At 39.1% G+C, this 22,405-nt stretch overlaps 2 protein-coding genes across 4 annotated transcripts in view; one reads left to right on the forward strand and one right to left on the reverse strand.

The window, feature by feature from the left end:
- The window catches only part of LOC127622934 (RAS guanyl-releasing protein 1-like), a 45,074-nt gene extending 37,955 nt beyond the window's left edge, over positions 1–7,119 (reverse strand). For both annotated transcript variants that reach the window (XM_052097121.1, XM_052097120.1), the window contains exon 1: positions 6,625–7,119. In XM_052097121.1, the coding sequence (XP_051953081.1) occupies positions 6,625–6,647 (23 nt within the window). In that variant the 5' untranslated portion in view covers positions 6,648–7,119. The remainder of the gene's footprint in view (positions 1–6,624) is intronic.
- Positions 7,120–10,735: 3,616 nt separating this feature from the next.
- Positions 10,736–22,405, forward strand: part of LOC127622932 (ryanodine receptor 1-like) — a 144,363-nt gene continuing 132,693 nt past the window's right edge. For both annotated transcript variants that reach the window (XM_052097115.1, XM_052097116.1), the window contains exon 1: positions 10,736–10,952. In XM_052097115.1, the coding sequence (XP_051953075.1) occupies positions 10,905–10,952 (48 nt within the window). In that variant the 5' untranslated portion in view covers positions 10,736–10,904. The remainder of the gene's footprint in view (positions 10,953–22,405) is intronic.

The following is a 22,405-nucleotide window of genomic DNA, read 5'->3' on the forward strand; positions in this document are numbered from 1 at the left end:
ATTGTGCTGGGAGGAAAAAAATAATGAGGGACAACCTGAGGGCAGTAAATAATTTTGGCTATTTCTTTTTGCTAGCCAGCTGACACAGTCATGTAATTTTATAGATACATCGAAGATGAAAAAAAATCTAATTATATTTGTCTTTTCTTTGAGAAAGCACAAAAAAGAAAGAAAAGATGACTGAAACAGCCAAATTGCTAGCAATGCAGACACAGTGTTTGTTTTGTACTGTGTGAACTTTAAAAATGCATTTATCTTTTAAAACCAAAAATTATAAAAAGTTGGGCCTTTATTGCATTTCAAGCCTTTATTCAGAAAATGATTGCATTCAGTGCCTTTACTATATTAAGGACCAAATAGAACCATTATATTTGTGACATCAACACCTGTGACCCCCCACACCAAAAACGGTTTGGTCCCCCCAAATGTTGAAGACATGGTTATGGCCTTGTCCATACATGAGACTATGAGTTTCCCTTGAAGTATTCTGCAGGCCAGGTCTGTGTATGTACTGTACTATCTGCTTATGTCTGTTCATGCTCTGCAAGCCCTACCTGTAGTTCAGTTATGTTTATGTTTATATGTAAGGTTGTGTGTATTTTGTGTTAATATCTGCCACCCTGCTCTGTGCACAGTGCTTGTTGTATCTGTTCATGTGCCATGGCCTGCCACTGTAGCCATAGCAGAAACATCCTTTAAGTACACATGCAGTGGATGTCACTATTCAGTGTCGTCAATGTCACAGGAAGAGAGTAAGAAAACGCAGATAAGCATCTCTCTCTCTCTCTCTCTCTCTCTCTCTCTCTCTCTAACTCCCTCTCACTCTCTATGTTTTGCTCTCTCTCTGGCCCTTTTTCTCAGATACAGACATAAAGCAACAACATTTTACAGCTGCTGTATAATTTGAATGAAAATAAGCTTGTATTTTTCAGGGCTCACTTCACTTTTCTCAGGTATTTTTGCAATAACTTTTAACAAACTGGTCCTAAGGTCATTTTTGTGGATTTATGAAGTCAGTCCCCTCGAGTTCACACTGGTGTCCACAGTTGTAGTAACAATATGGACATGTTCACTATTAAGGCACTAACGTTTGACAACCAAAAAGCATCCAAATGCTTTGTCTCAATTTTTAATAATTTGTCTATCCTATTATAATTTTAAACTTATTTTTATAAAATCATTAGATTGAAAAGTGTTTTTTTTTTAACCAATTATAATAAAGTTTTAACATTAATAGCATTCAAATGAATTAACATAAATTATATTAATTATTGTCATTATTACTTTGTTTTAATAATGTTAATAATAAATTAATTCCACTTATATTTTGATGTATTATTTGTTTGTTTTTTATTAGAAAAATACATTTATCCCTTTTTTTTTTACAATATTTTTATTTCGTGTTCTTTCCTTATTAATTTTTATATAAAGGAATTTTAAAATTTACATTTGTTTGTGCTTATTTTTAAACAAATTTAAGCCATTGTGCACGAACTGTGCAATCCCAGTAAACTTTCCTGGCCTACTGCTAAGACATTCATAGATTTGAAGTGTCCAAATACATTCTGGGACCACTGTACATATAACAAAGACTATATGTGTCTGACTTGGAGTTTGATTTGCTTCTGTGATCATCAGCAAGAATCACTGTGGTGTGTGACTGAACTGACACGAACAGGAAGCTGGCCATGACTGCTGAGAATTAGCGGAGTTCTTAGAATGACCAAACCCCTCCCAAGCACTCTCTCCATTCCTCCCAGCTCAGTGTCCAGTTCAGCACGTTCTTTTTCAATTCTCTCTCTGCATATACACGCACTGAAGTTTACCTTCTCAACTCATTAAACATACAGTAAAACAGCAAGTCCAACCACAGAGATAAGGGATACACATATACACACACTCAACCCAAGTGCATAAATTCACATCAGTTGAAGTTTGTAGACCAGAATGACATCTGTGTAGATAAAAGACACTAGAAGACTTACCTTTACGTTTGACCCATGCACCTTCCTTTTTATATCTTAGTCATAAAAGTAATCTTGTATTTCTATTTCCTTGTTTCTGCCTTCCTTTCCCTGCATTTCACTCTCTTTCTGTCAGAATAGTAGACGTGTTTTCAATATGCAAATTCTCCATCATATTTTCACATCTCTCTCTGAGCCTTATTTGCATCAACCTGCTCTACAGCTGATGACAATACACAATACACACTCTTCAGATCTCCCATGCCTGAAAACCCCACACATACAGAAGCACATACACAAACACACAGCTACAGACATTATACAAATGAGGGAAAATACACTTGGTTAATGTAAATGAATTTGTAAACAAGTCTATGCAAATGTAAATGCTGTCTGTGTGTAAATAAATGTTCATAGGAACTACACTGTAAAACGTGAAACAGCAGAATTGTATCTGTAAGGCTACCTGATCTGGGCCTATGACCACTTATGTGAGATGAAGAGTTCAGTTACATTAGTAACTTTATATTATTTATTTTATTCTACATGGAGCAGCGTCCTCTTATGGGGCAGCCATGTTAGCATCACATGACCAGCTGAATATTACTCACCTTAATATTTATCCCTTTTTTTTTTTACAATATTTTTATTTCGTGTTCTTTCCTTATTCATTTTTATATAAAGGAATTTTAAAATTTACATTTGTTTGTGCTTATTTTTAAACAAATTTAAGCCATTGTGCATGAACTGTGCAATCAAAGTTATCTTAGTAACTGCCCTTTTATTGGACACTTTCATTCATGGATTAAATTAATCATGGTTTACAGTGCATAGTGAATTTCTACAATGGTACTGGTAACTGAAAAATACTGTGTTTGAATTATGTAAAATTATGCCATTAAAGTGATAGTTCATCCAAAAATGAAATTTCTCCCATCATTTAGTTTCCCTCATGCCATCCCAGATGTGTATGACTTTCTTCTGCTGAAAACAAACAATGATTTTTAGAAAAAGAATTTCAGCTGTGTTGTCCATTCAATGAAAGTGAATGGTGACCAGGATTTTCAAGGTCCAAATATCATATTAAGGCATCTTTAAAGTAATCCATATGACTCCAGTGGTTAAATGAATATCTTCAGAAGCGATAGGTGTGGGTGAGAAACTATAAATATAATTTATTTTACTATAAATTATATTTCCTGCCATGTGTGAAGATTGCTTTGGAGGGCTTCTTGAATGTGGATATTTATAGACTTGAATATTAATCTGTTTCATTCAGCCTGTGTAAAAATTCTGGACACCATTCACTTGCAATGAATGGACCAACTGAGCGAAGATATACTTCTAAAAATCTTCATTTGTGTTCAGCAGACGAAAGAAAGTCATACACATCTTGGATGGCATGAGGGTGAGTAAATTATATGAGAATTTTTCATTTTTGGGTGAAGTATCCCTGTAGGTTAAGAAAACCCTTTGTTAATGTAGGTTACCACATGAAGCAAATGCTTAGGTTATCTGACTCATTTTTTAAAAGTGGTTACTTGAGTTATCTATGTATTTATGATTCTGTTTAAAAAAAAAATCAGAGCAATTTGAGAGGGTTTTTCTTGCAACTGGCTACTGACCATTCCAAATTACCTTTCCCAATTACCCCTTTTCTCCACAGTTGTTTTCTACCTCCCTCTTCACATTCTTATCAAATAAAATACATACATAAATAAATATACATATATAAAATAAAAAACATCTACTTTGACTGGTGTAACCCTGTGTTGTACCTGTAGTCAGGTTAATTCAGTCCAATTACTTACTTAGAATTACTGCTTTTTGAGAAAGATTCTCTGAAAAACAGTTTAATTTGTTTAGTTGTTTTTTTTTGTCCACACTTGAGATGGACATCCAGGGATTGTATATCATAATCCAATGATACATTTGCAATTACATATTATATGAGTGTTTCGAGCATCACTTTCTCTTCCTCTACTCTTGCACCCTTTGCTCTATTCATGTCATTCAGGAAAACAACTCCCCCACACACACACACACAGCCAGTGTTTTACTCCCAGTTCCTGGCTACATATCTAGCTAGTTTACCCTAACCCCAACCCTCTCTCTCTCTCCTGCCTCCTCTTCTTCCGTCTCTCTCTCTTCTCTAACAAACACACACAGAGCCAGGGAACATGCAAATTCCTCCCTTTCTCCCATTAATTGATTAATTGATGCCAGAGCCCTTTGAAGGCCATGTTTTTAGCCCAGTTTTTTAGCGGAGGACCAGCAGGTGCCTCGGAGCCTGATCACCAGAGAGGGGACTGGCACTGCAACCTTTCTCTCTGTTCTCTCTCCAACGCCTGTGTCTCATGTTCCTTCCCCTTCCCCCCAATTCATTCCTTCCCGTCTCGCCCAGTTCTGGCTCCCAGGAAGTGGGAAGGAGCCCCTCCCAAACCCCATTCCTGGTCCAGGGGACCCCTCCCCTTGTCTGTCCGATCGGACTGGGGCATAGCAGATACTGGTAAGAATAAAAGGGGATACACATCAACTTTGGTGGATTCTGGTTGTTCTCAAACCTTTATCCATGGGGCATTGGATAGGAATAAACGGGTGAGGTATGTGCATGGTGACATTCACAAGTATCCAGTGGTTACCATTGAGATACGATTCAGGGGAAAAAGGTATAGAGTCGAGGCTGTGGTTAATTCCCCCATCTACTAATTCTGGGAACCAATTGGCCTGGTTTAAAAAAAGTATTGAGGGTAATGTGTGTGGGTCATTAGGGGTCTCCCCCCGCACCTGGTAGTGGTTCTCCTGCTCCAGGCGTTCGGCAGTTAGCCCCTCCCCGCTTGTGGTCAGTGGTCTCAGACCCCGCCGTGTTTTAGCGGCTGGTAGGGGACTCCTCCGCCCCTGGCAGCAGCCCTGACCACTCCAGGCGGTTGGTTAGGAGCCCCTTCTCCCCTCGTGGTCAGTGGCCATTCCTCTACTTCCAGGCGGCCGGGCTCCTCGTCCCCGGCAGATGGCCACGGCTGCTCCATTAGGGTGGACGGTAGTGGCGAGAACTCTACTACGGCGTATCCCTCCTCCTTCCCGGATTTTGGCACCAGTGTAAAGCAGTTCAATGGAAAGGAGGAGGTGAGAACCGGCTTGGCAATATAAATAATATTTTAATGATAAACTTAACCAAAAGACAAACACACACACACATATGACAGACATGTCCGTAAACGATCTCTCTCTCCCACACCATCCTCCGCAGTCGGCCTTTACCCCTATCGTAGGCTTGATTAGCCTGATAAGGGACCGGGTGTGTTGAATCACGACCCGGCCCCACCCTCCAACCTGCCACAACCTTGAAAAATATGATTTGTTAGTTCGTACACAAAGACGCAAAAAATTGGGATGAGTGGCTCGAGCCCCTGTTGTTTGCAGTACGAGAGGTCCCACAAGTGTGACTCTAACACCAGTCTCTGATTATAGTGATGGTGAAGGGAGACCTGAAAAGGCATGCCAGAGCATCATAGTGGGGAGAGAGCACCAGGGACGAGCAAGAGAACCCAAAAGCTAAAGATACTTTTTGTTAAGTTTGCTATAAGCCGTGACATTGTATAGAAATAAAGAGACTGACCTTAACTGTTCATTGTGTCCTGACTCCTCCATTGCCCACAAACATGGAGTATATTGTGAATCGTGTTAACATTGTATTTTTCTAATATCCTGTATTTATTGTATTACTGTGGTATGATTTGTGTAAGTAAATTGTGATTATGGTAATACATGAATATTACATGTGAATTTGGTATGCTTGCAAAAGCTTTCTGTTATGAGACTGATGCTGATAGCATCTTCTTTAGCCACTGCTATGTCAGTCATTTCCAAGCAATCAGATAAGACCTCAGAGATAACATGCAGATGGCCCCAAAAGCTCCTCCTTATAAAATATAAATTTTCAATTCTCAAGTTGCTGTACATAATAAGTCATTAGGAAGTGCAGAAAATCGCCACTCATGTTGGCACAGAGTTTAATCTTCTTTTAAATCTGACTTAATTTACAGTAGCAGTAGTTAATTAGCTTATTATGGTTTAAAATAAGTTTGCAGTGTTTCTTCACAACACCAACCAGTATGTTCCTACTAATGCCTCTTATGTACTATAAACAAAGAGTGAACATACCTCTATCCACAACAGGTCACAGAAGAATATAGGTCAAAAGTATTTCATCTCTCTAATGCGAAATCCCCTCTTTAAGATCAGAGACAAGTACCACTGATACCTCAGAACACGTGTAAATCTTTGAATACAACATTGCAAATGTAAACATTATTTGAGCCCTAACGGGACCGTCTGAATGATGAATGTGCAGTTTGAAATGCTTTGTTACTGACAAGTGTACCATTCTCACAGAGAACTGAAACCTAAACACAAAGTTCTAAAGAACATGAAGAGAAACCACAGCTTTGTCAGATAACCACAGTGATCACTTTGCAGTGCGCTGCAAAATGAGGCACCAGCAGGCTATCAAACCTCAAGTGCACACTTAACTCTGTGACATGAAGAGCTAAAGCAGACTTTTGTGTTTAAAAGAAATGAAATCACTTCTAAAGTGACTCCAATGTGTGGGCATCTGTCAAAGCATAGTCAGAATGGAAGCAAATTCTAAGAGAAGCTGTACCTTTTTGAATCTTTGCGAATCATTGTGCCAAGTCCTTTCCTCCGGTGTCCTCTTTTGTTCCACTGGGGAAATTAAATCCCTACTTGTCCCATTGGGCACCTTGTAGTCTCTCTCCTCCACACCTTACACCTGGAGGAACTAAGTAACCTTTTACAGGCTGGGACGAGCAGTGGCGTTCACCCGCAGCTGTCAAAACTTAAATTCCGAAGAGCTGTGGATCTCTCTCTCTCTCTCTCTCTTTCCCTCTCTCTCTCACTCACTCACTCTGTCTGATAATTACCAGAGAACACAAACCACAGAGCAAGAGTTAACCATAACAATAAAAAAATGATAGACAATAGAAAGAAATTGCCAATTGTACGTTAAAATATGAAAAAAGTAAAACTGTAGGTTAAAAATAGGTTGTCAAAATGGGCATAATCACAACAAACAGCTATCTGCATTCAATACAAACAAGATCCTATTTGAAATACAGGCACTGGCTCTGAGAGATAGGGGAACTGTCATCTGTGTGACAGAGGGAGGGGAAAACTGAGAGAGAAAGAAGAGAAGGAGGGAACAGCTGAGATAGAGCTCTTTGGAAACAGTGTGAGAGTGAGTGATGCAAATTAAAATCATTAAAAGGCCATTTGAAAACTGTTGGGGAGTGAAAACAAAGAAGAATTGAGTACATTACAGTACATTAACACATTTGATAGGTGCTTTTAGTATAGGTATACATTTAATCAGTACATCACGTGTTCCCTTGGGATTGCTAGTGCCATGCTCTAGCAGAGTTGCATGAAGAGTTTTTCTCTCACTAGCATATATGCTCAAATATTTTCATATATACTTTGGTGTAGTTTGCCTTAAGGGCACAGGTAAATGAGCCAGCCTTCGGGTGCGTTTTCGATTAATTTCCGAGTACATGAGTAGTTGTTGCGTGTCTCTATGGGCTCACCTGCTGCTTGTCTTCTATTTGTTAGCCTTCATTCAATTAAATCTGTTGTTGCATCTTCTTCATTCCTGCCCTCCATCTCTCTTTAACAGTGAGGTAGTGTCTCTAGGATTGAATCCGTCAACGTGCAGCTGGACTGGGAGAAAGGATGCCTTGTTAAAAATGGAGGAGAGGGGAGCTGATAGGAAAGACTGGTGCATGTGTGTTCGTGTATGTGTCTGCATGCAAACACAGTGGGAACCTGCGCCCATGTGTGAGAGTGTGTCTTCACACAGAGGTGGGATTCTCATATAAACCAGAAGAGGGGGGCTTCTGTCAGTTGAAGAATGGGTGTGAATGAATCAACTGCCATCTTTCAGAATGACACCTTGAATATCAATTCAGTCAAAATGTGGTTCTTCTGTTCTGTATCAAAGGGTACACGGATATCGCTGGGTCATTTGTGCACTGCTGCAAATGCATTAATGCGTTGAAGGTCTGTTTCTACACTACACCATAAACATGGTGTGTTTTGACTCTGTTTTCAGCCCAGATGAACTTGCAACATGGCTCTTTGCTCATTACTCCACCTTTGTTTACTTCCTCAAAATGGTTAATATTTTAAACTAGCCTAAAGGTTTCATGTAGCAAATAAGCATTGTTTTTTCAAATCACTGCCCATAGTTCAGTCCTGTTCTACAGACTTAAAATGTTACTTTTATAAGGGAAGGAGGTGTATTTATCAGAAATAGGTGAAACAATACTTAAATCCCTTGATAGCATGGTATATTTATTCTCGCCTCTGACCATGTCATCTTCAGTAAGCCTTGCACTGCAAATTCTGCAAGTGTGATTGCGTAACACATGAAACCACATCAGTACCCTGTATCTGCCTTGTAGTGTTTAAAATGACCAATGCACTATTATAGACTATTTTAGATTATTATAGACATATATAAATACTGTGAAAAGTGGCAACTTGGAATTGTGTCACTATCTTAAAATTACTAAAAAATTACACTATTGGAAGGAGATTCTATATAAATTTAGTTCCTAAAACTTTGTACTGTAAATTTGGTAGTTTGGCAGGAAAATATGTCCATCAAAAGAAATATTCATAGTGGTTTGTTGAATCCTGACACCGATATGTAGCTACCCTCGAATATTTTAGGAATGTTTTGTCGTTGCGCAAATCCTTTCATATGTGATCCTAACTTAAACTGCTGGCTAATAAAAGTTTTAAATACTCTCGCGAGACTTTTCGGCAGAGCTTCTTGAAACGACCGCTCGTGATCCCGTTTCCAACTGAAAATAGAAGACGTAAGTTGAGGTGAAAAATGCATTAACGGGACAGGTGCCATGTCACCTAAAACAAACTCAAAATATTATCACCTGTGCTACTTTCGAGTCACCAAAGGAGTTAGAGGTAAAATGACTAATGTTGCTTTATTAAGGCTGAATAAATGATTCGCTTTTAAAATGAAACAAGACAAGGCCATGTCAATTAAGGTAACAATTACCCTCGCACTGCGTTGTATTAAAATTGCAGTGTAGTAAAAAGTGGTGGTGGTGTAGTGGTCTAAAGCACATAACTGGTAATTTGGTAATCAGAAGGACACTGGTTTGAACCCCACAGCCACCACCATTGTGTCCTTGAGCAAGGCACTTAACTCCAGGTTGCTCCAGGGGGATTGTCCCTGTAATAAGTGCACTGTAAGTCGCTTTGGATAAAAGCGTCTGCTAAATGCATAAAATAAAATAAAAACGTTATTACATTTTAATATTTTTGATGATTATAAGTCTCTCAATTTTACACCTAGTACATTATTCTCACGTTTAATTATATAAAGTAAAAGTACACCGTAAATAATTCTTTTTTTTTCTTTTTCTTTTGCAGCCAAGAAGCCATACTTACGCTGCCATCTAGTGGTCATGTTTCAAGTACCAAGCAAATGCACTCAGGATCCCAGTTTTCGTTACGTGGTGTCTGAGCATGCTCGATGAAATTCAGTCCTCGGTTGCCAAGAAGATCCCCCTAAAATCCATCAGCATCCTTGTGATTCTATACCCAGATGCAGTTGCAGGTGGAGTTAGAAGAGGGGAGAAACATGATCACAGATGACACTTAGATGGAGATTGTGAAGGTGAGGAGTGGTGCTTGTTGTCATGTTGTTTGTGGCCTGCACTTGAGTGTGTGTGTGGTTGGTTGCAGCACCTTGGCTGTATTTTCTTAGAGTAATATTTAGGGGTGTGTTGCTTATGCAGCTGTCAGACTGTCTAGCCAACAGGAGGTCTCTCTCTCTCTGTCTCTCTCTCTCTCTCTGTCTGTCTGTCTGTCTCTCTTTGTCTGTCTGTCTGTCTGTCTCTCTTTGTCTGTCTGTCTGTCTAATGAATAAATGAATGTTTTAGGTCACAATCTGTGCTTGCTACCCTGTTGGAGTGTCTTATTGCTTTATTTTTTATAAATTTTTGTTTGTGGTCTACAATATTCAGTCACATTAATTTTACAAGGATTGTTTATATCTTATATTTTGCACAGACTGAGAAAGGCAAATACCAAAGGCATTAGTGATGCTTCAGCAATTCGCCGTTTAATTTTAGGAATATAATATTTTTGGAGTGTTTTTTTGTTTTGTTTTGTTAATTTGTTTATGGTATTCTGTTTGAGTCACAGCGAGTGCTGAGCACACATATGTACCCCATATCCGGCTGCGTTCTACTCAGATCTGGAGGACTCTCTGTTCAAGCAGTTTTCTGTGTGTTTTTTACAAATACTGTCATGGGATACCACTGGTCCTGAAAAACTAAACAACTCAGATTTTGGATCAAATGTAATTTAAATGTCTCTTATAGATGTATGAACATGTATGTGTGTGTGTTCTAACATCTTAGAACCTCCAGACACACGCTCGGTCGCTCAAATACACATTTTCCATTTATAGTTTATTGGACTTGTAGGAGGATCAGTTTTTGAGAAAGGGGGTGGGCCAGTTGTGCAAATATGGTTGTGCAGCGGAGCGGTGTGAATGTGTAAGGAGGTACAGCACTATCCTCAGGATCTGAGGCGGAAGGTGAAAGAGAGGGTGAGAGAGAGAGAGAGAGAGAGAGAGAAAGCGAGAGAGAGAGACAGATAGACTGAGACACGAGCAGCACTGAATCTTCTGTCACTCTCTCATTCCACCGTGAGAGCTACAGGACTCATGCTGTCCTCCAGCACACACAGACACTGAGAGAGAGAGAGAAAGAAAGAGAGACACACACACACACACACACACACACACGCTCACACTGATATACACTGAAGACAAAACGGAAAGGATTGTCTGATTTCTCCTGAGGAGCTGCAAATAACCCTCGGAGAAGGATGGCAGAGGGAGAGGGGGGAGATGAGGAGATACAGTTCCTACGAACGGTGAGTGATACCTGCTGTCCCGCGTGGTTGGTTGAACCTGCTCTGATTTAATGATATTTTTTTTTAATGGACTGCTGGTCTGCGGGGGCTTAAAGTTGAATCATAAAAAATAGTTCACCTAAAAATGAAACTTGTGTCATAATTTACTCACCCCTGTGTTATTCCAAGCCTGAGTGACTTTTTTTTCCGTCGGTGGAACACAAAAAGGAGATGTTAGATATAATGTTCCCAGTTTCCATTGACTTTCATTGTATGGGAAAAAAAAGATGCAATAAATGGTGAATCGTGACTGAGACTAGCACCTCTTGTCGTGTTCCACTGACAAAAAGTCATACTGTTTTGGATCGACATGAGGGTGTATGAATTAGGCTTCTACAGAATTTTCATTATTGGGTGATTTATCCTATTAATAAGGGAGTTTGAAACAGTTCTTCAGAATCAATCTAATAGAAATATTAGGAATGTTATTGCATGTGTATGTGCTTGAAGATCTGTTCATTTGCTCATGTGCATGCTTATTTATTTGTCAAACGCTTGACACATGCTACCTCCCCAAGTGATATTTTTAAATGTTGAATTCCCGATCCAAACCCTCGTGGTTTTTTCAGATTGGCTGGGTTATTAAATTATATTAAATGATTGATTGCACAAGGTATAAATAGCACCTGCCACACAGCACGGCTATTTGCACTCAAGTAGTCTGATGGAAACTCAGTAATTGAAGACAAACTATATATTTCCTTTAATAATACTTATAATAATAAATACAAATTGAAAAAACTGTGAATAAAAAATCATTTAATGAATAAAAAAAAAAACTGTGATTTGATCACAGTTAAGGTCATGAAGTTGAGAGAAGGGTTTGATCCAGGTCAAATTAAACCTAGTTTACTATATATTTTAATTACCATGTTTTGTGGGTGAAAGCTATAGTTTTAATGCAGTTAACCATGGTGTTACTTCAGGAATATTAAATAGAGTTATTATAGTACCGGTAATCATGATTAATTTTGTGGTTACTTTGAATTTACTACAAAATACCATGGTATTACTATGGTTACTGTTATAAAATCATGGTTAATTTTAGTAAAATATGGTTCGGTTTAGGGGTAGGGATTGTTGTAGGGTGTCTGTTGAACTCAATAAACACAATAATGAAGCTGCAATGATGCCCTTATACTGAATGTAGTATTAAATTATTTAACACTAATATTAACACTATTTGCACTTAGTGCAAAGAAGATACTTTTGTTCCTATTTATACTTAATGTAAGTAGCATATATTGCTATTTGCACATTGCCTATATAAAATTATTATTAAATTGTTACTGCTCTTCTACACTGGGTCTTTTGGACAACTTGCGATGGTCATTTTTGCATTACATTTTGGTTCTCACCATGTATTTAGTTGACTATTTTTAATTGTGGCCCACATGTCTTTTGACCTGCTTATGGGCTTTGATAATCTGCCTAACAACTCCGTGATGGATGACATCTTTAATGAAGGATATGCCCTGCTTTTTTCATTGATGACTGTAAATTAATTTCCCCTTTTCTCTGCTAGAAGAATCTGTCATTTGGATAGTTGAAGGATATGACTGTGTGTAGATAGACAGTGACTGGTGCATCTCTTTGCATCATTATCTATTTTTACATTAGGAAAGATGAGACTTTTAGAATGGGTGAGGAAGATGCAACAAGCAGGCCTGCACCTTGAGGGGGAACAGCTGGCCTCTGCCCTCTGATCTCTCAAACTGAGATAGTGAGAGAAAGAGCAGGGCAAAGGAAGGGCTGCTTAGACCATCTATAGAATAAAAAATTATAATAATAAAAAAGGACAGTTATAAGGAAAGGGGACAAACACAAGGGAGATGACCAGGAATTTAAAGTTAGTGATAAATATTGGTCTAACAGTTTGAGTGTGTGAGTGAGTGAGTGAAAGAAAGTGAAAAGGAAAGGACAGCAATTTTGAAAAGGAAACAAAGAAGCAGGAATTGAGTTAGTTTCATTTAATTAAATTAAAATTCTCTCATCATTTACTCACCCTCAGGCAATTCCAGATGTGCATGACTTTTTTCTTCTGTGGAAAACAACTGAAGATTTTTATAAGAATTTCTCAGTTCAGTAGGGCCATACAATGCAAGTGGCTGGTGGCCAGAACTTTGAAGCTCCAAAAAGCAAATAAATGCAGCATTAAAGTAATATATACAACATCAGTGGTTAAATCCATGATTCTGAAGCGAAATGATAGGTGTGGGTGAGAATCAAGTCCTTTTTTACAAAACATTTCAACCTTTGACCAGACAGTGCCGATTTTCATGAAGAATGTGTATCATCAAAAAACAAAAGAAGAAAGTGAAAGTAGCGAATTATATCTGATACCTATCATATTTGTTCTAAATCATGGATTTAACCACTGAAGCTGTATGGATTAATTTTATGCTGCTTTTATGTGCTTTTAGATCTTCAAAGCTCTCACACCATTCACTTGCAAGACCTACAGAGCTGAGATATTCTTCTAAAAATATTTGTTTGTGTTCAGTAGATGAAAGAATGTCATGCATATCTTGGATGGCATGAGGGTGAGTAAATTATGAGAGAATTGTAATATTTTGAGTTAACTATTCCTTTAAGATAGTCACAAAAATTACACAATAAATGAGCAATATTTTTCTATAATGACTGGTCCGTGGTCCTGATCAAACTCATGGTTTATTTTGTGATAATGAACTTCTGACTTTGTCTGACTACATTATCCCTTACGTAATTGCTTAACAACATTGTTGAGATGTCTGTCTGGAAAGCTGTCAATCCATTTGTCCACTCAGAACCACAGATATCTCATTAGGATAATGGTAATACACCCTCATGCCTCTTTTAGGAAAGCTAATAAGAGAGTGATGTGGATGAAAATGCAGCAAAGAATCTCTCATGCCTTAATGATCAATGGTCAACTTTTATATTCCTCATGAGACGCCAAAACAGAGCTTTGCTGTTCTGCCCATACGTGCATAAACAGACATTTTTGTATTGTCTCCGGGAAGGTAACTAGTTGACTAGTTGAGATTGATTTGTCTGAGTTGAAAGCTATTATTTGCAGGCATCAGAAGTTTCCAAATGAAAGCTAAGAATAGTGGTCTTTGACCAGTGGCTTTCTTTTTGCTCTCATGTATAAATTGATAGTATTTAGTTTCTAAAGTGTTTCATTGTCTCCACCTGATGTTCAGTATCAGATGGTGTGCAAAACTTTAAAGACATCTTCTTATTATCCAATAAATATAGCCTAACAGGCGTTCATACACACATTGACCCTGGTCTGGCCAACATAATACCCTAGACTCAAAGAGCACACACTCATGCTTGTTTTTTTTCTCTTCTTCTTTCATGGTGGAGACTTTCCATTTACTTCTATTTTGTTATTATTCTGTGCTAATGGTATTTTCTATCCCCCATGCTAACCCTCAAAGAAACCTATTTGCAGTTTCAGATTTTCATCAGGACATACTATAGGGTTTAATAAAGGGAAAGTTCTCCCAAAAATGAAAATTCTCTTATGATTTACTCATCCTCCTGGCATCCCAGAAGTGACTTTCTTTCTTCTGCAGAACATAAATGAAGATTTAAAAAATAATATTTCAGCTCTGTAGGTCCTCACAATGGAAGTGAATGGGTGCCAAAATGTTGAAGCTTCAAATTCCACATAAAGGGAGCATAAAAGTAATCAATAAGATTCCAGTGGTTAAATCCATGTGTTCAGATATGAAATGATAGGTGTGGGTGAGAAAAAGGTCAATATTTAAGTAATTTTTATCATATATTCTCCTCTCTGCCCAGTAGGGTGCAATAAGCATTAAGACGAATGGGAAAATGAAACTGAAATGGAGATTGACTGAGCAGGAAGGAACATTTATATTGAAAAAATGACTTAACGGTGAACTTAGTAAGTTTTTGTTAATGTTGTCATGGACTTCCAGTGAAACCTAGTGGTGTGGATGCAGCATCATTCAAATGCAATTGTTTTCAGTTACTGATGTCATTGAAGAATTTCACTTTTCAAAGTAAGCCATGATTAATTAAATAAATGAGTGGAAGTCAAATCAAAGCCAGTAGTATTCAGCTGGTCGCATGATGCTAACATGGCAGCCCCCGTGTGCGGACCCTCTCCATGTAGAATAATATAGCTTTTATAAGGTTACTGATATGACAGGAGTTTTAAGTTTAATGTGAGTGGTCATGATTTTAGACATTGGTTTCAAAATTACAATTCATTTTTAAGGAGTACATCTTTTTAAAATAAAAATAACCTTTAAATATAGACCTGTTTCTCACCCACACCTATCATTTTTCTTCTGAAGACATTGATTTAACCTCTGGAGTCATCTGTAGTACTTTTACATTGCCCTTATGTGGATTTTGATGCTTAAAATTTTGGCACCCACCCATTCACTTGTATTGTATGGATCCAAATAGCTGATATATTCTTCTAAAAATCTTCATTTGGCATGAGGGTGAGTAAATGATGACAGAATTTTCATTTTTGGGTGAACTATTCCTTTAAGCTGCATATTTTGCTGGTGACATTAGTTTCACACTCATGTTAACACTGGCTATAGATTAAATTACTCTGACGTTACACCGCAGGAAACCCCATTTCCGGCAGCATATTTCAATTGTGGAAATAGGCATCGCTGCAGTTTAAATAATCTTTTAAGCTTAATAGAATGTAAAAATGTATTTTAATGTTAATAAAAGTTATTATAAAGGAATATCTATGGTTTACAGTGAAGAAAGTATGTGGGTTTTTTTCTGAAATAGCGGCAAAACAAGTTTAAACTTGTTTCAATGAGCCTGTATGATCATGTCGAACATGTAACAGGTTGATCAACATCCTCACATGTTTAAAACAATTTTAAAGCCTAAGAAATGTGATATATAAAAATAAAAACTACCACTAGACATGCAATATGTGTCTTTACTGCTTAAATTATTAACCCACATACAAAAGCATGAATAATTATATTCTTCAATATGATCATATTCCATAACATAACAGCTGTTTAGATTGAACAATATTATTTACTGCATTAAAAAAATGCAAAGATATAATTTTAGATGTATGACATTATTTTTATTCACTTATCCTTTCACAAACAGTAGTCCATGTTCTGCAGTGGTGGAGACAGGATCTGTTCCTCCTGTTATATCATAGTAGGTGGTGTTGATCATATAATCTTTAGATCGTATTTTACCTCCTATCTGTCACAGCAGCAGCACTTTGGAAATTAAAAACCGTTTGCGATCAGAGTTTGCGTGATTTCTTTGTAAAAAGTTCATATCCACCAACAGCTGCTGTGGGTCAATTCAGTCTAATAGAGCAGACAATGACAATAACAATAACGGTGATCCGTGGATTATCATCATTTATGTAAAATCCATTGTTTTCCTGATGTAACGATATAGTGGAAATTTAAAGAAGCCCTAATCTCTAACAGTCTGTGGGAAACGGGGTGTTTCAACCCCCAAAACAGCACTTTTTTGGTAGTTTCAGCACAATTTAAGCCCATAGACAGCAGTTCTTATTGGGCAACAAAAGAACAAGGAAAGGGCTGGGTGGAGCGTTTGTTTGTAAACATTAAATTCATCTATAGGAAGAGTGGAACCAATATTTTCTGAAGTCGTGCCGTTTATGTAAATTTGGATAGTGCCTCATAAAGAGCAAAGTGTGTATATCAGTGCTGCACAGAAATTTTTCCCAGAACATTCTCGTAACCTGGTAGCCACTCTTCCATGGCCCGGTACTGGGTCGCGGGGGGTTGGGGACCTCTGCTTTAAGGAAAGCCCCACATTTTCCATAATAAGAAAGGCAAAGTTACACCCCATCTACACTGCTTGTGGCACAATAAAACAAACTAGAATGCTCATTGTGTCCATAAAAATGGATGAAGATGGCTACATTAACGTTGTTTGCCAAGTCACAACACATATCTTGCTTGCGGTTTAGATATGGTGTAAGGTCTAAGGACAGAGAGATGAAAATAAGGGGTAGATAGAGGAGTTGCGAGAATAGCATCAGGGGTGTTGGAGTGTTTTTCCAGGGGGTATTTGGATTCCAGGCTCCAAAAGCAGATTCCTTTTATAGTTTCACCACTATAAGCGCCTGACACTCAGGGAGAGCGAGAGAGTCTGTGTCCTACTTCGTCTTTGCCTGAATCCATAGGGAGGACAAGGCCTGCATGTGTTTTTACATGTGTGTGCACGTGTCTTGCACATGAGGCTTAAAAGCAACTTATTATTGTGACTTAGACTATGTAATCACTCATAAATGAACGTGAATTGATATGTGCTTGAGTAATAGTGAATAGAAGATGGGCAAAAGGAGAGATAAGTTTAGAAAATCATTAGCAATTTGGAGGCTGGCATTTTGGAGCATCATTTCATCCTCATTTATATCTGAGTATCCAGGGCTTTGGAGCTCGCATTTATATGATGTGTTTCTCTTTAAAGGGACAGTTCAATAGAAAATAACTTCTGTTAGCATTTACTCAACCTCGTGTTGTTCCAATGTTTGTTTTTTGTCCTGTTGAATGTTAGGGACCGGCAGCCTTTAAAATGTTGTACGTATATAAGTTTTGTCTCTAAAGAAAGGCACAGAAATGAGGAAATGTGGAGAAAAGTATCTAAAAGCACTTTTAGTTATGCAGAGAGGGTCACAGGGGGAGTCCATCACAGGAGACCCTTCATGGACAGAGAGCGAGATGGTGAATAATTTTATTTTCAGTGTTTGTGTCCAAAGTAGGATTAGGGCATGAGCTATTTAGAAGATTCCTTGTCTTGACTGTGTAAAGCAACAGTCTCCCTTAGGCTTATGTTTTACTTAGCCCGCAGATGAACAAATCTACACCTCGGCCCCAACAGACTATGGCTGAAGTCAGAAGTTTACATGCACCTTAGCCAAATACATTTTATCTCAGTTTTTCACAATTCCTGACATTTAATCATAGAAAATATTCCCTGTCTTAGGTCAAATAGGATCGCTACTTTATTTTAAGAATGTGAAATGGCAAAATAATAGAAGAGAGAATTATTCATTTCCGTTTTTATTTCTTTCATCACATTCCCAGTGGGTCAGAAGTTTAGATACAATTTGTTATTATTTATAAATTGTTTAACTTTGGTCAAACGTTTTGGGTAGCCTTCCATAAGCTTCTCACAATAAATTTCTGGACTTTTTGCCCATTCCTCAAGACAGAGCTGGTGTAACTGATTCTGAGTCATGGGTTTGTAGCCCTCCTTGTTCGCACACACTTTTTTTGTTCTGCCCACAAATTTTCTATCAGATTTAGGTCAGGGCTTTGTTATGGCCAACCCAATACCTTGGTGTACACCAATACAGGGCTGTGGCTCAGGTGGTAGAGCGGCTAGGCCGCTAATCGCAGGGTTGGCATTCCAATTCCCGGCCCGAAGTATCCTTGGGCAAGACACTGAACCCCAAATTGCTCCCTATGGCAGGCTAGCGTCTTGCATGGCAGCTCTGCCGCCATTGGTGTATGAGTGTGAGTGTGAATGTGTGTGTGAATGGGTGAATGGGACACAGTGTAAAGCGCTTTGGTAACCTCTAAGGTTAACAAAGGCACTATATAAGTGCAGACCTTTTACCATTTGACTTTGTTGTCCTTGTGCCATTGTGCCACAACTTTGGAGGTATGCTTGGGGTCATTATCCATTTGAAAGACCCATTTGCAACCGAGCCTCAACGCTTCCTGTTGCTGATGGCACGCAGCACAAGTGTTTGTAGCCTGCTAGCCTGCTTAGCATTGCTTATTCTTATTCTCATACATTCCTAGTTTTGTGCTTTGTCATTTTATTGTGTGTTTTGGGATTTTCCACTTTTCTACTGTATCATCTGTGTGTTTTTTACCTGTTGGTGCTGGCACCTAGCTCGAGTCTGTGTTTGTAGCCTGCTGACTTTTTTAGCATCGCTTATCTCTCTGTTTTCAGCTGGTAATCCTTAAAATTTTTCAGCGAGCATCGGGTTTTCCCCCATATTATTCTCTTATCGTGATTCAACTGTGTGCGTTTTCTACGTGCATCCGCTTTCTTTTTTTAGCGTGATTAAACTGCCTGCACTTTACAGCACACACCCAATTTGATCCTCTGTGTCACAAGGATTATTTCATCAATCTCAAATGACCGTTTATCAAGAACAACCATAACAACAAACAATTGCTTGAGGGATTCACATCGATCTCATACCCTCACCTCTCAGGAACAACCAACAACAACAAACAATTGCGTTAAGTCATGGCATTCGCTCATGTTATTTCTTCTTGCATTGCATATCCCATGTTTATGATAGCATCTTCTGTCAGCAGTGAGGGAATCACATGTGATAAATGTGAGGAATTAGTCTGGCTGACGGATAAGGTTAATGAGTTAGGGACACGCATCCGAACGCTAGTTGAGGTCAGTGAGAAAGAGAAGCTGGTAGATAGTGTTTCAGATGGGGCTAGTACAACAATCCCGTTCCTGTTAGGTTTTCCAATCGATTCTCCCCACTCAGTGATGCACCCACTGAGAATCATGTTGAAAAAGCCCTTATAATTGGTGATTCTATTGTAAAGAATGTGGAAATAGAGACTCCAGCCACTATTGTTAAATGCATTTCTGGGACTCGAGCATCTGACATCAGATCAAATTTACAAGTGCTGGCTAATGCTAAATGTAGATTTCCGGCTTTGCCAGTCGGATTTCAGTAGAGATAATGTTAAAGAGGTGTGTGAACTTGCAAAGACAATGTCAGACACTGTAATATGCTCTGGCCCCCTCCCTGCTCATCGTAGTGACGAGGTTTATAGTAGATTAGTCTCACTGAATGGCTGGATGTCTGAGGGGTGTCTGGAGAATAGCATAGGATTTATAGACAATTGGAAGAGTTTTTGGACTAGACCTGACCTGCTAAAGTGAGCCAGACTCCATCCCTCCAGGGAATGTGCCGCTCTCCTCTCTAGTAATTTTGCTCATTGTCTTAATAAGGATAGTGTCCGTAGCTACAAACAGGCACTAAAAGCTGCCTGGTCAGCATATTTGAGCAAACTCATAGAAAGGAGGGCGGAGCCATAGAAGACTGAGGGTGGAGCTGTGAAAGACTGAGGGCAGAGCCGTTAGCGACTGGGAACTGACCTCCGTGGTCGTGAGCAATGGCAGTGACTGGGGAATGACCTCAGATTGTGAGCACTGGCAACGACTGGGGAACTGACCTCTGTGGTCATGAGCACTGGCAACGACTGGGGAACTGACCTCCGTGGTCGTGAGCACTGGCAGCGACTGGGGAGCAGGAGTCCTTCTTCTCCTTGTCCATGAGCACAGCTTTGGGAGGCTCAAAGGGCAGAGCCGTGGTTCAAAACGTGAACTAAAATAGCAACAAACATCACAATACAAGAACTGACAATTGGGGGGGGAGACCAGTGGATATTTATATACACAAGGGCTAATGAGGGAATGGAGAACAGGTGAGAACAATGGGGAACAGATGGCAGGGATTAGGGCAGTGCATTATGGGAAATGTAGTCTGGGGGAAACGGAAGACAGAGGACAAAAATTACTTTAAAATAAAAGTCATTGGAAACATGACAGAAACACACTGCAACACCCATTCTTCACAGTTCGGATGGTGCTCTTTGGCTTGCAAGCCTCACCCTTTTCCAGTGGTAATTTCTCCAAAAATAAAGATCTTTTATTGCAAACTGTAGCTTTTTTGGAGCTTGGGCTGGGCAATAAAACGATATCAATATTTATCGTGATAAACTCCACGATATCGACGATAAGCTTTTTTTTGTAATTTTCGATATTTAGCCTGTGTTCTACATCTAGACATTTGTGTTGCTAAAAACACCAGCAGTTTGGCTTTCTTATAGTATGTTTCCACTGCTGAGCGAATGTGAGCATGCGCTTTCAATTCCTTCCTATGGAAGCCAAGTGTCAAGGTTCCCTAGCCGTTGAGAGTGGCTTTGTGCGGATTTCTTCCGCGCCAGTGGAAACGCAGCGTCAGACTGTATGAAGTTGCTATTTGCTACGCAGGTCACCGCTTTCCGGATGCAAGATATCATGATGATGGTTACTCTCTCTCTCTCTCTCTCTCTCTCTCTCTCTCTCTCTCTCTCTCTATCTATCTCTCTATCTATCTATATATATATATCTGTTATTATGATTAAAAATGAACAGATCATCTTATAACATTCATATCCAACTGCACTCAATTGATAAGCTCTATAAAATATTGTAATATTTTCATAGAAGATCCCTCAGACACCACTGCATTGGTGTCTGTGGGATTGGGCTCCAATGCAGTTTTGTAAAGACTATTTAGAATTTTGTTATCTCTTCTTTTTTTTGGAAATTCTAAAAGATTTGAAATGTGGAAGGAGCATTGTCTTCTTCCTTGCTGAGCAGCCTTTCAGGTTATATCTAGATTTACTGTGGCTATAAACTCACTTTTTCAGGAAACTGTATTTTAAAGATAATTTTGTAAAAATACAAATAACTTTACAGATCTTTATTGAAAATGGTTTAAACAATGTTTTCTATGCTTGTTCAATGAACCATAAACAATGAATGAATATGCACCTGTGGAACGGTCATTAAGACACAAACAGCTTACAGACAGTAGGCAATTAAAGTCACAGATATAAAAACTTAGCACACTAAAGAGACCTTTCTACTTACTCTGAAAAACACCAAAAGAAAGATGCCCAGGGTCCCTGCTCATTTGCGTGTATGTGCCTTAGGCATGCTGCATGGAGGTATGAGGACTGCAGATGTGGCCAGGGCAATAAATTGCAATATCCGGTCTGTGAGACGCCTAAGACAGCGCTATAGGGAGACAGGAAGGGACAGCTGATTGTCCTCGCAGTGGAAGACCACGTGTAACAACACCTGCACAGGATCGGTACATCTGAATATCACAACTTCGGGACAGGTACAGGATGGGAACAACAACTGCCCGAGTTACACCAGGAATGAACAATCCCTCCATCCATGCTCAGACTGTCTGCAATAGGGTGAGAGTGGCTGGATTGAGGGCTTGTAGGCCTGTTGTAAGGCAGGTGCTTACCTGACATCACCAGCAACAACGTCGCCTATGGGCACAAACCCACCTTCGCTGGACCAGACAGGACTGGCAAAAAGTGCTCTTCACTGACGAGTTGCGGTTTTGTCTCACCAGGGGTGATTGTCGGACTCGCATTTATCATCGAAGGAATAAGCATTACACCGAGGCCTGTACTCTGGAGTGGGATTGATTTGGAGGTGGAGGGTCCCTCATGGTCTGGGGGCGGTGTGTCACGGCATCATTGGACTGAGCTTGTTGTCATTGCAGGAATTATTAATGCTGTGCGTTACAGGGAAGACATCCTCCTCCCTCATGTGGTACCCTTCCTGCAGGCTCATCCTGATAT

This window comes from Xyrauchen texanus, chromosome 29, assembly GCF_025860055.1.
Source record: "Xyrauchen texanus isolate HMW12.3.18 chromosome 29, RBS_HiC_50CHRs, whole genome shotgun sequence".
In the NCBI taxonomy this organism is placed as follows: domain Eukaryota; kingdom Metazoa; phylum Chordata; class Actinopteri; order Cypriniformes; family Catostomidae; genus Xyrauchen; species Xyrauchen texanus.